General features: G+C 40.3%; 2 protein-coding genes across 4 annotated transcripts in view; one reads left to right on the top strand and one right to left on the bottom strand.

Annotated features, from left to right (window-relative positions):
* Positions 1-207: 207 nt before the first annotated feature.
* Positions 208-15,125, bottom strand: part of f9b (coagulation factor IXb) — a 19,941-nt gene continuing 5,023 nt past the window's right edge. Inside the window, exons 1-8 of one of the 3 annotated variants that reach the window (XM_004550286.3) lie at positions 5,210-5,351; positions 4,191-4,357; positions 3,926-3,950; positions 3,721-3,834; positions 3,490-3,621; positions 1,723-2,084; positions 1,158-1,302; positions 208-893 (exon numbers count right to left, since the gene is read on the bottom strand). In XM_004550286.3, coding sequence (XP_004550343.1) covers positions 334-893; positions 1,158-1,302; positions 1,723-2,084; positions 3,490-3,621; positions 3,721-3,834; positions 3,926-3,950; positions 4,191-4,357; positions 5,210-5,297 — 1,593 coding nt within the window. In that variant the 5' untranslated portion in view covers positions 5,298-5,351 and the 3' untranslated portion in view covers positions 208-333. Of the gene's footprint in view, positions 894-1,157; positions 1,303-1,722; positions 2,085-3,489; positions 3,622-3,720; positions 3,835-3,925; positions 3,951-4,190; positions 4,358-5,209; positions 5,352-15,125 lie in introns of those variants that run through there. The other 2 variants (XM_076889313.1, XM_076889312.1) reach the window with 2 other exon arrangements.
* fgf13b (fibroblast growth factor 13b) overlaps positions 11,399-15,125 on the top strand; it is an 18,248-nt gene continuing 14,521 nt past the window's right edge. Inside the window, exon 1 of the mRNA XM_004550283.4 lies at positions 11,399-11,659. Within this exon, the coding sequence (XP_004550340.1) occupies positions 11,611-11,659 (49 nt within the window). The 5' untranslated portion in view covers positions 11,399-11,610. The remainder of the gene's footprint in view (positions 11,660-15,125) is intronic.

Genomic DNA, 15,125 nt, shown 5'->3' with positions numbered 1-15,125 from the left:
GTCCCTTTTGTATAGCCTTTGCTTGAACGATACGTCCATAGTCCTCTTGTTAGTTTTATGGTGCGTCTTAGAGCAGGATAATGGCCAAGAAAAATTCACTACCACTTCATTTCATTGATAAAATGGGGTATTCATATAGAGCTTCCTGTTGATGCAAATTTGCTTAAATCATGTTTTTCATCATCATATGATACTCAAACACTCAGATAAGTTGATATGTTTTATTGAGGTACTGAAAAAGAACACGGGGGATTTCTCACTTCATTCACTTCCTCGGGGGCTAAACTCAACACATGCTACTTGTTTATTTTTACAGCTGATTCATGAATCCTGTTAATCGTTTATATTGATCTGTGTTACGTTACTGATCCATTTGTAGTAGTGTGAGACCCGGGTATAGATGCCATACTTCCCGTCTTTGGCACACTCCTCTCCCCAGCTGATGATGCCTGTCAGGAACCAAGTTCCTTTGTAATTGGTGGCATGCGGCCCACCGCTGTCCCCCTGGCACGAGTCCTTCTGTTCACTTTCAAAGCCTGCACAGAACATAAATCGGGTGATATGGTCTCGGCTGCTCTGTTTACATTTGGTGCGGTCCACATAGGGGACTTCCAGCTTCTGGAGCTTGGTGGCCTCGGGGCCTTGAAACCTTATCCGGCCCCATCCACTCACAAGGGAGACCGTGGATTCTCTCACAATGTTCTGTATGAATTCTTTGGGGCCCAGGCAAATGGGACGCCGCTTGTTGGACAAGTCCACTGGACTGCCAAGCTTTAGGAGCGCAATGTCATGGTTATATGGTGAGGTCTTGAAATCATACTTGTGGTGGGGATGCCTTTCGGCCACCTCATGGTCTCGCTCTGGACCCTCATCTTTGTTCACATCATGTTCACCTGGAAGCATAGATTAAGATAAAGATTTTCTAAGACAATGTAAATTTCTGCACAAGGAAGCAAAGTCTAAAGTACTGGACAACTTGTGAAAAAAAAACATTAAAGAAACATAATTGAAACATAATTTGTTAAAAAGCCATGAAGCTGAAACGAAAAAGGATTTGCCTGATCCCTAATACTTTAGGACAAAACAGTATTATCTGTACTTTAGTTCAAGTGAAAGATTTAATGTTAAAGAATGCAAGTAGCCTTTGTTCTTCTTACCAACTCTGATGAAGAATTTACGTTCTGTGCCATCGTTGTTCCACAGACAATGGGCAGCAGTGATGACCCATAAGTCAGCGAGCAGGGATCCTCCACAGAAGGGCCGCGCTCTCTGCACGCTGTCTGGGCGGGACATCAGGGCCACCTTCAAACACAGAAAGAAAGGCAAAGAAAACTTGCAACAGAAGAGCAGTTTTAAAGAACCTACCATTTCTTGCACATTTTTTGAGCAACTGAAAACAAAAAACACTCAAAAGCAGCACGTTCTCTCTGCATGGGACAGGCTTCAAACACTAGACTTACACCTCTAATACATCTTTATTAAACCTGGCGCTCAAGTGCAAGTTTAAATGTCAAAGTCTATTCAAAAGTCTTTCTATTTAAACTATTGCACAGATTTAAAAGTTGCTGACTATTCGAGGATTACAGCTTACGTCTTACTTTACAGCTACATCTAAAACTCGTGCAAATGTTCTTGCCCTGCTGGGATTTTTGGTTCCAGTTCTTCACATATTGGCCTTCACTGCATCCCCAGCTCTTCCCTCTCCAGCCTATATCACAGTACCTGCCAAGGTATCTCTCCAGGAATGGCCGTATCTCCTCCCACAATTCTTTGGTCAGTTTTCTCTTGAGCTGTGACATTGGGGAGTGTGGCATACCCCCAGGACGACATCTCTGTCTTTGTTTTTGGTGTATCGGTGACACTTCTCACATGTCGACGGCCAATCACAGCCTCAGAGTCCAGAGAGTCATTGCTTGGGTTTGAGTCGGTCATGGGATGGTTCAGATAATCATACTCTGATATATCTTCATCATAGAAGTAATCGTTTCGGGTATCGTTGTAGGAGAAGTTTGACGATCTTGGTTCGAGAATGGACCTGGTGAGAGAGCTGGAGGACAGATTCACACGACCACAGCTGAATGGCTCTGGAGAAATAAAAGTGAAATAATAGGGGAAATATTACATTTCTGCCTCCTAGATTTGTTTAAATTTTACATTGTCATCTTTTATGGGGTTGGAAGTATAGTTCTTCAGATTTTTTCTCACATGTGCAGATTGCTGACCCAAAAATAGAAAGAAAAAAAAGAAAAGAAAAAAACCTCTTTCCTTTCTGTTCCCTTTGAACACTTCATCTTTAGCAAAGTCCAGTTATATTATGTTTAAGCAGTGTATCATAGATGAATGTGATTACTGTTAAGTTCCCTGAATGTTTTTTGTGATAAAAGAAAAGAAGAATTTTTTCCCGTTCATATGATTTACTTAGTCCGGCTGCAGAAGCATGAACGAGCGTAAAAATGAGAACTATAAATTTTGCACCCCACCACTTCCACTGGAGACGTGTTAGGAAGACAACTTCAGGAGAAGTATGAGGAGGAACAATTGCATTTTGAACAATCATCATGAATATTTACATGAAAGTTTATTTCCTTTATGATTGTTGCCTCTCTGTGGAATATAAAATTTACATGTATTCATGGTAAAAAGGAAACTACACGGTTCGTCCTTTCTAAGGTTTCATGCATCAGGACATTGTAAAAAGCTAACTAATCTGTACTTGGTTTTTAAATGAGGTAAATACAACCATGGATAAACAACAACAAATGAAATATTATTCCAAGTCATTACGTATGTAACAAAAACTAAGCCGAAATGCAGACGCAATATAAAATAAACTATATACCGTGATTCAGTAGCTTCCAGACCACCATTAGCAGCAATATCTTAAATTAATGGTTTTTCTTTGTGGCTTTATCAGTATCTCAGTACTCTTCTTTACAACGTTGCTTCATTTCATTGAGGTTTGCAGGCATTTGTTTATGCACAGCTCTCTTACTGTCACACCACAGCATTTTAATCAGGTTGAGTTCTGGACTTTGACTGGGCCATAGCGATGCCCTGATTCTTTTCTTTTTCAGCCATTCTGTTGTAGATTTGCTGCTCTGCTCAGGATCATTCTTCTGGACACATATGGCCTCACACTTGGCTTTAAACACTTTGGTATACAGAGGAGTTCATGGTTGACCCAGTGACTACAAGGGACTCAGATGATCTGCTTCAAAACAAGCCCAAATCATAGCCAATGCCATGCTTTACTGCCATGCTCTTTAGAGGCTTCTAAACAAGCCATAGTTGTTCAGTCTTTTTTTTTTCTAACTGTATTTAGCAAATATTAAAACCTGATAAAGATAAGGTTTTTTTTTTTATTATGTCTTCATATGTAAAACCTTAGAAACTGTATTGTAGTTGAAGTCAGAATGAAGTCAGACTCGTTCAGAAAAAAACAAAACAAAACGCTCTTACCACTGCACTAAATGCTGTGTGTGGTTTTACCTATTGGCTCACAGCTCTTCTTGTTTGGCCCAAGTATGTAACCAGTTGCGCACCTGCACACAGCTTGATTAGCCTTCATTACACAGAAATGAGAACATTCGCCATTGTTCACCACACACTGCTTGTTCACTTCTGGAAAAAGTCAGGAAAACAGAATTAGCTTTCGCTGACAAAACTTTATGGTCTTAGCTCAAACGTTGTTTCAGCCGAGTTATTCAGATCCACACTCACCGATCTCACAGTTCTTGCCACTGAAGTTTGGTTGGCACAAGCAAAGATAACTGTTGATCCCATCTTTACACACACCTCCATTCTGACAGGGGGGTGGCTTACACTGGTCGCCATCTACACACGACAGATCACACCACAGGTTTAGAGAAGACTGTGTGCTATAAATTCTCAGCAAACATGAGAACTTGTACTTTGTTCGTCTTACCGATATAGCCTGCCCAGAACTCCATCTGCAAAAGAAAGATCAAATTAAATGAGAAGTTCACCAACCATCCATCAAGCTCTGATCACTAGACCACTGTAACTGCCCACTTTTGGAGATATAAACAGTCAAGATCTTAATACTGGTAAAGGCATAGGATTGTGTGTGTGTGTGTGTGTGTGTGTGTGTGTGTGTGTGTGTGTGTGTGTGTGTGTGTGTGTGTGTGTGTGAGAGAGAGAGAGAGAGAGAGAGAGAGAGAGAGACCTACAGTTTTCTCATCATCCTCAAACACCTCTCTGGCCTCCTCCATGCTGCAAATTTCTTCCACACATTCCCGCTCCAGGTTACCTTGTTTAAGTTCTTCAAAAGCAGTGTTATATCTGCGCTTACGATGCAGCACGGTGTGTGCCGTCTGCTGAGACACGAACACAGCTCCTGAAAGGGTAACAAAAGACAAAGAGTCCTCACTAAGTTTAGCATAATTATTCAGAACTATTGATAAAGGCTGCTTTCAGGGATATATATGTATATAAAACCTATATGCATAATATAAAAGTACATCAAAGATGGACAGGTACCAGGACTGAAAGTGAAACCAGCGCGGAAGTGTCTTAAATCTGGCAGCAGGGTTTGTTGGAAGCAGGCTGAAATTCTGTACTTTTTCATTCAGATCGACAATGCACTCATCAAAACACCTTTATGGTGACCAAAAAGCTCAGCTTGAGGCTAAAAATGTACAACTTTGCTGTCCAATGGCCATCTTCTATGTACAGTCTATGATATTCCTCTGCAGTAATCATATTATTGGTGTTCTCACTTGTGTAGAGACTCTGCTATGGTCTCATCTTCATATATCTGGTGATCCCTTTGACACATGATGCTTTACCTTAATCATTTAATTGAGCCAAACAAAGAGCTGATACTTGCTACAGTTTTACATCCGCTTAGGATAATCCAGACTGGCTGCTACATGTACCTAACTCAGTGGTCCAGCTATCATCCCTGCCTTTCCAGCACAAGACGTCTTGCAAACAGCCACCAAACAAGCACCAAATTGTCTAAATTATATCAACTTAACATCCTCATAAATAGTTACAAATATTTACACCGACAGCCTAAGCACTTAGGAATCTTTACAGATCCAAGTGAATAAGAACTTTAAGAATCGAGGTTATTCAGTGATCACCTGCTTAGCCACCAGCCTTTTCCTATATTTTGTGCAGCTCTAAACTTTGCTGAACTCATTTTCCTGCCACCTGGGTCAATACCTGCTCTGCTGCTTTTTACCTGTGTTTTCTTCTGTGATCTCAGCACCCACTCCATACATGTCCAGCAAAAAACCAGCAAAGCAAACCAGTGCACACACTCTGGCCATCTTGTCGTTGTCAGTTGTCTGTCTGACTTTGACACTAAACTCAAAGCCTTATCCAGCGCTCCAAAGTACAGCAACACAGTGTTTGCTCACCGGTATGTCTGCAGTGCATGTGTGTGTAACTGTGGGTGTTTGTTTTTTCAGATTTGTGTGTGTGTGTGCGTGCGAAGTATGTTTAAGGGAAGGATGTGGAGAAAAACTTCATGTGTGCATGGAAGAAAAGAGAGGTGTCCCATAAAAGAATAAAAGAAGGTGCTTATATTTCTACACGTCAGGCTGAAATTGAGCAACATCAGATATTGACTGCTGATGGGACAGTTTGGACATTAGCGTGTGTACGTGTGTGTGTGTGCACGCGTGTGTGTGAACATTACCAGCTGTTGTTTATCATGATGAGTCTTTTCCGATAAGCAGCTTTTGCAAGGCTTACGTGAGGTTTCAGATGAGTTGAGTGCACTCACACAGGCACATTTACGAAAACACACACACACACAAGTTTGTACTTCTCCATTTCTGGGTAAGTTTGTAATGACGGCTCAGGTCATTGAGCTAGTGTCCTTGATCAAGTGACCGAACCCAAAGTTGATCCCAAAGGCAAGTAAGAACCTTGCATATCAGCTCTGCCACCTCTGGCACATAAACAGGAATTTGAGACTTACTGTAAAGCATTTTTAGAACTGATGCCACCATGCTAGACAGTTAGTACAGTGTTCTTAGGTTTGAAAGCCTCACATTTATGCCTCCAAACATACCTCTTGTCATTGTGAGCAGATCAATCTTTGTCTAAAACTTTTCAACAGAATTTCATCTCATCCAAAGATGAAAGTTCTTTTAGACCTTGGCGAAGTTAAAAGGCTGTCTCAGGTTAAAAGACACTGTAGAACCTTCAGCACCAGTTATTAAACTATTGAAAAATGATTTTATGTTTAGATTACAGAAAATCCAAAATGAATTCAAACTTGTGGATCCAATTCTTGTTTCTTAAAGTCATTAAAGATTTCCACCTTAGGGGAAAAAAAGTATTAATTAAACCACCAAAATTACAAAATTACCAAAAAAGTTGAATATATTAGGAAATAAAAAACAAAAAACAAAACTCATGCTTAAAATGTTTGTCTGTCTGGAGGATCCAGTAGTTGAGGGTGGATAAAGTCACCAACTTTGTTGTATAAGATATTCTTGTACAACTGACGCCACCAAATCAGGTTTTCTGAATATTGGATTTATTTCTATTTCTGCTCTCTAATGTTTTAATCCATTAGTCCATAAATTTGCGGTGACTGGGGCTCCTGTTCAGAGTTCACTTTAAATCTGAAGAGTAAATGTCCTCGATTTATAAAAATGCTCACTGAAATGCTCACAGAAACTCATCAGTTGATGCTGAAACTCGCACACTGAAGTAAATAATGTCAGATCTGTACTAAGTGTTGAAGGCTGTTTTATTAGAACGTGAGCTACGCAGGGTTTGACTGGTGATAAATCACTGTGACTGACAGCTAGGTCAGCTGACCTTGAGCCAGCAGCTCCTTAGCAACAGCGCCCGTGTGGTCATTTATTGGCTGACGATGGCATAGATGGAGCGAGCAGGGGGTTGCAGCCCTCTTTTTATGGCAACTTATGTAAGCCTTTAAATTCATCTCACTCGCAAATTAGATATTAGAGCGTAAAATGGGAAGGGGGATTTCACAATTAGCAGGTTTGTAGCAATTATGATTAGATCGCTGCCTGCTGATTGGTGTCCTGGGAACAGATTTGATAGCTCTGAAGATGAGGAGGGTGGTACTGGTTTCAAGCTTTACAGATGACAGAGAGAAGTAAAAAAAAGAAAAAGTAAAAAAGTGGGTTAAAAGCAGGAAAATCCTATTACCACCAGTGTTTTTGATGGACTTTTATCTATTTGATATCAATGTTTGCTGTTAACAGAGCTGCTGAAATCTTGGTTTGATTTGTAGGACTCGATGCTCCAGATCTAGGCATGACATCGAGTCAATTACCTCCTCTATTCATGTCCCCATTTTCTCCAGTCAGTACAGAAGTGCCCCCTCTCATTCCCATTAAAACCATTCAGCTCGGTTGCCATTAGTGAGTCATGAGGTCATTGCTGTTCCCTCAACAACACTGAGTGGTGTGCAGCTGATCTCAGACACTCACACAGTGCGGAGGAATTATGACTGGCTGAATGAGAATATTTTGACTAATACACCTGCCCCTGGGTACAGTGTTTCCACTGTGGCCAGGTGTTTGTCCCACTTGAAAACATGCTGAAACTAATGACATGAACATGATCAGAGATGGTTAATCTAATCCCCCTGTAGAGTAAAGAGTATAATTCATTTCTCATTTCCATGTCTTTGCCCTAATGTGGCAACACTCACAAACAAGACAAGCAAACTCCCCTGTAATGGTTTCTGTGTTTAACTTGCGCTGCATTCAAACACACATGCACGTGTTACCTTTCTCTGTGTGTGAGATCTATATTTCTGGGCAGAGTGGTTTGACTCCCCCCCGGAAATGAGAGTGGGTTTGACTCCTGGGAAAAGGAGCAGACTTATGTACCACTTTTTGTTCTAATAGAGCAGCTGGTCCCAGATCAGTAATCCTCCAGAAGGGGGATCTTACAGAGGGACAGCTGTGCTTTGGTCTGTTGGCTTAGAGTCAAAAAGCCACTATGACGATGTCACAGCTCCATTATACAAAGTCGTCATACAAGAGATGTAGTAGCAGCATTTTGAAGGGTCATGCAAGGACAAAAATCTTTAACAAAATGCAGTAACATCATTTCTCGTGGTGCAGGAAATTTCACTGAAGCAAATAATTCTATTCATGATATTCAGTGAATGCGGTGAGGTGAAGGTTTGGGAAGAAGCCGCTCCAAAGAGACACTCCTTGAATATACAGGCTTGAATCAGTGTGGCCTGAGGATGCATATTTTCTTTTTTCACAGGCTTTTCTTTTTTCTTTTAATCCATTCATTTTCTTTTGCTTATCCGATTTAAGGGCACAGGAGAGCTTCAGCCTATCCCAGGGCAAGAGACACAGTCCTTCCTGGATGAGTCGCCAATCAGTCGCAAGACTAACACAGACAACCGTGCTCATATTCACACCTATAGCCAATTTAGAGTCACAATCCAAAGACCCGAGGAAGCCAGAGTGCACTGAGAGAACCCATGCAGACACAAGGAGACCAACACAAACTCCACACAGAAACTCCCAGACTGGATTCAAACCAAGGACTTTTCTCCTATCAAGTGAAAGTGCTAATCACTGTGCCATTGTGCCTTTTTTCAAATCTCTAATATTTAATTTTCATGTTTTTATTCCATTGTACCCCTTCTTTAAGGTTTAGGTATTGTTTTCCTTTATTAACTTCCCAAGAAGGTTAATGCTTGCATGCATATGTGTCATTCTGTCTGTAAACAGGGTAGCTCGAAAGAATTCTGATAAAACTAGGGGTGTGGCCTGGGATCGTCTTAACCATCCATTAAAATTTTACATACATCTACCAAGGTCTTCAATGTCAACTTGGTTGAAAATTGACAAAAACTCTTATAACAACACTTATAAGAAACTATGATTCTTACAAGTGTGGTCTGTTTTGTCAGCATATCGAATGCACCATATCATGTCCCATTTGACCTTTGAACTATCTTAAAGGTCTTTAGATTGATTTGAAGGTCCAAGTGATAATAATGCTATATAGAGCTATTTAAAAATATGTGTCTTAATGCTTGTTGCGCTCTCTGAGTGCTTCTTGTTCTCAAATGAATGTATCTTGCATACACTTGTAGAGTGTTGTTGTGATTGTTCTTACTGCTGTTTTCAATGTGAACCAGTTATTTTTCAGGTCAAGTTTACAGAGAGGCAATAAAATAGTTTCGACCATCATAATTGCTGGGCTTCTTGTCAGCCCTTTTGTTTTGCCTCTTTAGATTACAACTGAAGACATGAAGGGGGTGGAAGAGGAACTGCCACTGTGACAACACAAGATCAAACTGGTTAAACGTGTGATTCATTTTAGCCAATGAAGTCACGCATTTGCAACCTGTTAGTGAAAATCAGGAGACACATAGGTTGCCTTGAGCTCAGCTCTTTATTCTCACTTGCTATTACCCTCTGCCTGGGTCATTTCACAGTTTAAAAAGTCCTTTATAATGAATTCTTGACAATCTGCCACAGAAACAAGAAAAATCAAAGCTACTTCCAGCATCACACTCCTGTTGTGCCATATAAAAGCTTGATGTAGGTCCTAGGTGTCAAACTCTGGCCCGCGGGCCAAATTTGGCCCGCAGCCTAATTACATTTGGCCCGCGAAGCCATACCAAATTACTATTAGAGCTGGCCTACTGGTATTATACAGCTAATATATATATCATTTAGTATTAAGCTTTGCTTGTTCCATATTCAGTTTTTCAGCAAAACTTGTTTGAGTCCATAAGAAAAGATTCATTCTTATATCTGGAGGAAGATTTTGTTTTTCAATAAATATTAATGTTAGCCCGCGACTTTGTTCCAGTTTTGAATTTTGGCCCACTGTGTATTTGAGTTTGACACCCCTGATGTAGGTTAACAGAAGAAACTAAATTTATCTCTGACCCGACTTCTTTACTACGAACAACCATCACACTAACAAACTGAAGCCTTTAGCACGTGAAGCCACTTTTCATTCAGTCAACAAGAAATGAATCAAAAACAGGCCTTTAGGGCAGAAAAGTGCTGGAATATTATAATATGGAAAAGAAAAACACATTACCCAAAACCAATACTAAGTATGAAGTTTAAATGGGATCCAAAACAAGTGTTGACCACAGAAAAAAACACACACAAAAAAGAAAAAACTACTTTTCAGCAAAAATTGATTAAGTGATCAATAAATGGATTCATTTGCATAGTGCTAGAGTGCTGAGTGCAGTAGTGGATTTGCATTTCTTGGAAAGAAGACAACCTTGTGATTACACTGATCTTCTTTTCTTCAGTAATAGCAAAAATGTGCATCTTTCAGTTTCTGTATGTCTGCTGTAACCAATGTCTTCATTATTGCTCAGTCTTTTAATGTTTGATGCAGTAGAGGCGTTATAAGGAGAACTGTTTGCTTTGTCAGCTGGTGGAAAGTCCTTCTCACTTGTTTTGTCTTTGTTGTATTTATAGCTGTTAAATTTGTTTCAAAGATCCCCTGACTACTCAGAGAAAGAGCTGCAGGATATCTGCAGTTTTTAAAAATATATCAGTTTAACGTTTAGAAATAGCGAGCTTGCAAAACACTTTATTAATGACGTATTTATTTAAACATGAAGGACTGCAGGTTTCCTATAAATCACCAATTCTTCATTATCTTCTTCATCTTTTTGCCATGGCACCTGGGTTGTTGACCCAGAGTTTTGGGTTTTGGAGAAAAAAAAGATAAAAAGGAAGAGCTGTGTGTTTCTAAAATAGGTGCTCATCAGCAGGTCATCAGATCTCCCTTTTTTTTAGTTGAACCTGCCTTCCCAGTGTTACCCATGTATTGTCTCCATCTGTGATGTTCCTCTGTTTAGTCTCTTCCTATCTTATTTCTGTAGTCTTTGTCTTGTGTGCTTAGTGTTCAGTTTTAGTTTTCCCCAGTCTTATTTCCCCTTTTTTCAGATAATATCCACTGAACCTTCCCTGCCCATGTTCAAACCATCTCAACCTTGTCTCTCTAACTTTGTCTCAACACCGTCCCTCTGATGTACTCATTTCTAATCATGGGTGTTGGTCACCAATGAATACATGGCTGTGTATTTTGTCATTTCTTTCGGACTCCGCAAAAGGCATTGAGGTCAGTGGTTCAACAGCCAGCAGCAAAAATAAGCCACTTACGGTACTTAAAAATATAGTAGAACATGAACAAACGCCAGTTAAGCCCGTGTAATGTTTTCGAATCCCTGCAACACAGTTACAGATGAATCCAGTGACTGCATCTCTGCAGAGCTGATGGAAAATGATAGGCTACTTTTAATTCCTCATTCAGTCAGAATACAATGAGCTGTCTTTGGCTCGTGCCCCCCCCCCCCCCCGCGCGCGCCATCATCAGTTTGTCACTGTGCGCGTGCGAGTGCAGTTTTCGCGCGTGCAGGATCGGAGGGGAAGCGCTCCTGCTGGTACATGGTGACATGTAGGTGCACAGACAGAGTGGAGCTGTGCAGAGAGCAGCATCAGAGGAGCAAGAGACAGGGGGACAAGGAAAGAGGGGAAAGAGCTGGACCGTGCGCAAAGGGACCGGACACATTAGAGGAGGATGAAAAAAGTGAACGTTTCACCTGAAGTTTGATTCAGCGACCGGTAGAAGCGACGGAGCTCCATGAACGTGATAACGAAAAGCAAAGAGGATAAAGATCATGCTTCCAAAGGTGAGTAACGGTGAACCCGAGTCAGGAGGGAGACATTTTAAATACAGGCCATTTACCATTTACCATTTTATGTATTTATTTATTGTTTATAGAGGGAAGGAAAAAAAGAAGAAAGATGTGGTAGCCAAAAGGTGTGCGATGATGTCCAGCCCGCTCCATGGCCACTTAATCCTATTGTTCCCACAATACAGGGCATACAGGGCATTGTGTGGAAGCTTCAACATACACACTTAAACCATTTGGAAACGTGTGTTTAGGTATAATGCAAATGAAACACGTGGGTTTTTTTTTTTTATTATTATTTCGTGGATGTTTTCTCTCTATTGGTTTTGTATTTGACAGCTTTGAGGTATTTTAAATATGTAAGGAGAAACACAAACCTGTGAATTTATTGCTTTTGTTTAAGATTGAATTTCTTGCGTTACGAGCTAAAAAATCGTTAAAATGTGGTGTGTGCCCCCCGTGCACAAATTCATTCATTCCTCCCCCCTGGACAGCAGTAAAATCGACGTGGAGTACACCGCAAAGGAAACTGGGAAACTATGATTGCCATGGAGACAAAAAAAAGGGAGTTGCCTGCAAGCTGTGCTCTATCATGAATAATAAGCTGTACGTGAAACCCGTGTCATTCATGACTGTATCTTGCATGCATTTTATTTGCTTTATTTAGCACTAAGAATTTGGCCAACATAAAAATACCAATTTTTATAACTTAAGAAAGACAAATTTAGCAGATACAGGAAGAGTTTAATATAACAAAAATCCAAAGATTGCAGTTTAAACAAAATATTAAAAGAGACTGGAGATCTAAAAGGTAAATGTGGGTCTATAACACAAATAAGTCACATTTGTGCTTAATGCTGGGGAAAGAGGCTAACGCTATCTGTTCTAAAAACATGTGGAGAGCAAAAATAAAAAACAAGCATTGAGCCAGAAAGCTGTTGTTGGAATTATGAATTAACAACACATTTACTCAAATGCTGTAGCCCTGCTTAAGGGGAGGTGGATGGGACAGTTAGCCAGAGCACATTGGCAATTTTATTTAGTTTTTTATGTATTATTATCATTATTAGTGAACGACACTGTTGTAACCTAGCATTTGTGGCTATGATTGGTTGTTTAGTTGACAGGCAGCTGATATATTAAATATAGATATTCTGAGCATTTCTAACTAATCTTTAATGAGAAATCGTCTTAAGTTTCAAGTATTTCTTCTCATTAGTTCAGCTGATTTATTTCCTTTTTGCATAAACATTGCTTTGCACTCAAAAGCTCAGAGTTTAATATTTGCTGCTTCTTAATTGAATAAAGTTGAAATCTAGGCTACTTAATTCAAATAAGCTGTGGCCAGAGAGACTCGTCGTCTCTGGAAACTCTCTGACAATGGGTCCAAGGATTTCATAGCAATACTTAAAAGCAGTCAAGGTGCTGTTGCCTGACCTGTAAGTCTGTGTGTCCTAGACCATCAATCACAAACCACCAAACTCGTCATGCTGAACGATGTTACAGGCAGCTGCTCCAGACCCTTTCAGGACTGTCACATGTGCTTACGGTGAACCTGCACACATCCGTGAAAAGCACGGAGCATCAGTTCTGTTATTCTGGTCCTGCTGATGGGTCAAAGACCTTCTACAGCCTTGTCCAGCTTTCCTACAGTAACTGCTGGTCTCCTGGAATCTCCTCCATGCTCTTGAGTCTGGGATTTGCTGCGCCTCCCAGATGCAGCAAATCCTTTTAAAATAGCATGTACTGCTGTAAGAGCTGGACCTTTGTGAAAACTTTGTAAGGTCCAGGTATTTGCTAAGGCTCAGCAAAAGTTAAAAAACAGATGTATTTTGTTTAATGTAGACTATGCCTTTGTCTACCTTTGAAGAGTACAAGAATAACAATATTGAGCTAGAAATGTGCATAGTAGATCCAATTAAACTTCAGCTTCTTTGTACCATATTGCCCAACAGCTAGTGACAGTGCTGTAATAAACCAGGTTAATGTTAACCTTTACTCACCTATGGGGAACAAAGCAAACACATCAGTACACAGAAAACCCAATAAAACCAAGTGTTTTACCAGAGTAGGGCGAAACCCTTATACATTGCAATGGATACAATAAAAGCACCTTGAAATATTGCTTTTGAAAGAACGCTTATTTTTTGTGTTTTTTATAAACAGAGTATTTGAAGTTAAAAGTGTACTTTATTGGTCCCCATGGGGAAAATCCCTCTCTGCATTTAACCCATTCACTCAGTGAAGCAGTGGGCAGCCATTGGGTGCCCGGGGAGCAGTGTGTAGGGACGGTACCTTGCTCAGGGGTACTTCAGGGTAGCTGTTCAGGGGAATCGAACCCCCGACCTTCCGATCATGGGGCCACCACTCTACCTACTGAGCTATCCCTGCCCTATGCAGTATTACCTAAAACACCAGGCTTTGAATTTAGTTTGAATGATATAACAAATATATAAATACATTGGGCAAAATAAGTATTGAACACATCAACAATTTATATCTCTAAAAGTGCTATAACGTGAACTTCTCAGCAGATATCGGTAATGACTCACCCAATCCACACTTCAAGTCAAGTGGCTTTATTGTCATTTCAACCATGTGCAGTGGTACAGTACACAGGGAAGCGAGACAACATTCCTCCAAGACCATGGTGCTACATATAACATATAACAGACAATCAACACAGGACTAAATAAAGTGCAAGTGTGCAAAAATGGCAAAAAACCAAAACAAAGACAGAACAGAATGATACAGACACAAGACAGTGCAGAGACAACAGTGCAATAGAAAAAATGCAACATACAGAGACATCCAACCATGGACGTCCATAAATTAAGTTTCGTGTAATAATGAGAAATGACACAGGAAAAAAGTACTGAACACATGAAGAAAGGATGGTGCAAAAAGACATGACACCAGCTGAAATCTATCAGCAATTAGAAAGCAATCCTGCCACTCAGGGCAAATTACTGTCAGCTGGTTCAGTCCCAACAGATGGCCTATAAAAATGTGCCTCATTACCAAGGTGCTACACAAGAACCATCGCATGATGGGTAAAACCAAAGAGCTGGTGCAATACCGTCACAACCTTATTGTTGCAAAACATGTTGGTTACAGAAGAATTTCAAAACTGGAAAGTGGAAAGAACATAATTTAACATAACCAGATGCTCCCCACAAGATTTTAGGCAAAGGAGTGAGAAGAATTATCAGAAGAGTTGTCTTAAGAGCCAAGCAGCGCTTGTGGAGAGCTACAGAAAGACCTGGAATTGGCAGGTACAGTTGTTTCTGTGAAAACAAGTAATGTACTCAGCCACCACAGTTGTATGCATCATCACACAAGATGATGTTTGCTTTTCATCACTGATGAAGGAAAGCATGATGAAATATGTTTAAAATATCTTGTCTAAATGTTGCTCTAAATGTGCAACATTTGGACAAGCCTGTGAAATAATGGGAGAATA

Source organism: Maylandia zebra, linkage group LG10 (assembly GCF_041146795.1).
Source record: "Maylandia zebra isolate NMK-2024a linkage group LG10, Mzebra_GT3a, whole genome shotgun sequence".
NCBI lineage: Eukaryota > Metazoa > Chordata > Actinopteri > Cichliformes > Cichlidae > Maylandia > Maylandia zebra.
This window is presented reverse-complemented; position numbering and strand designations above follow the sequence as displayed.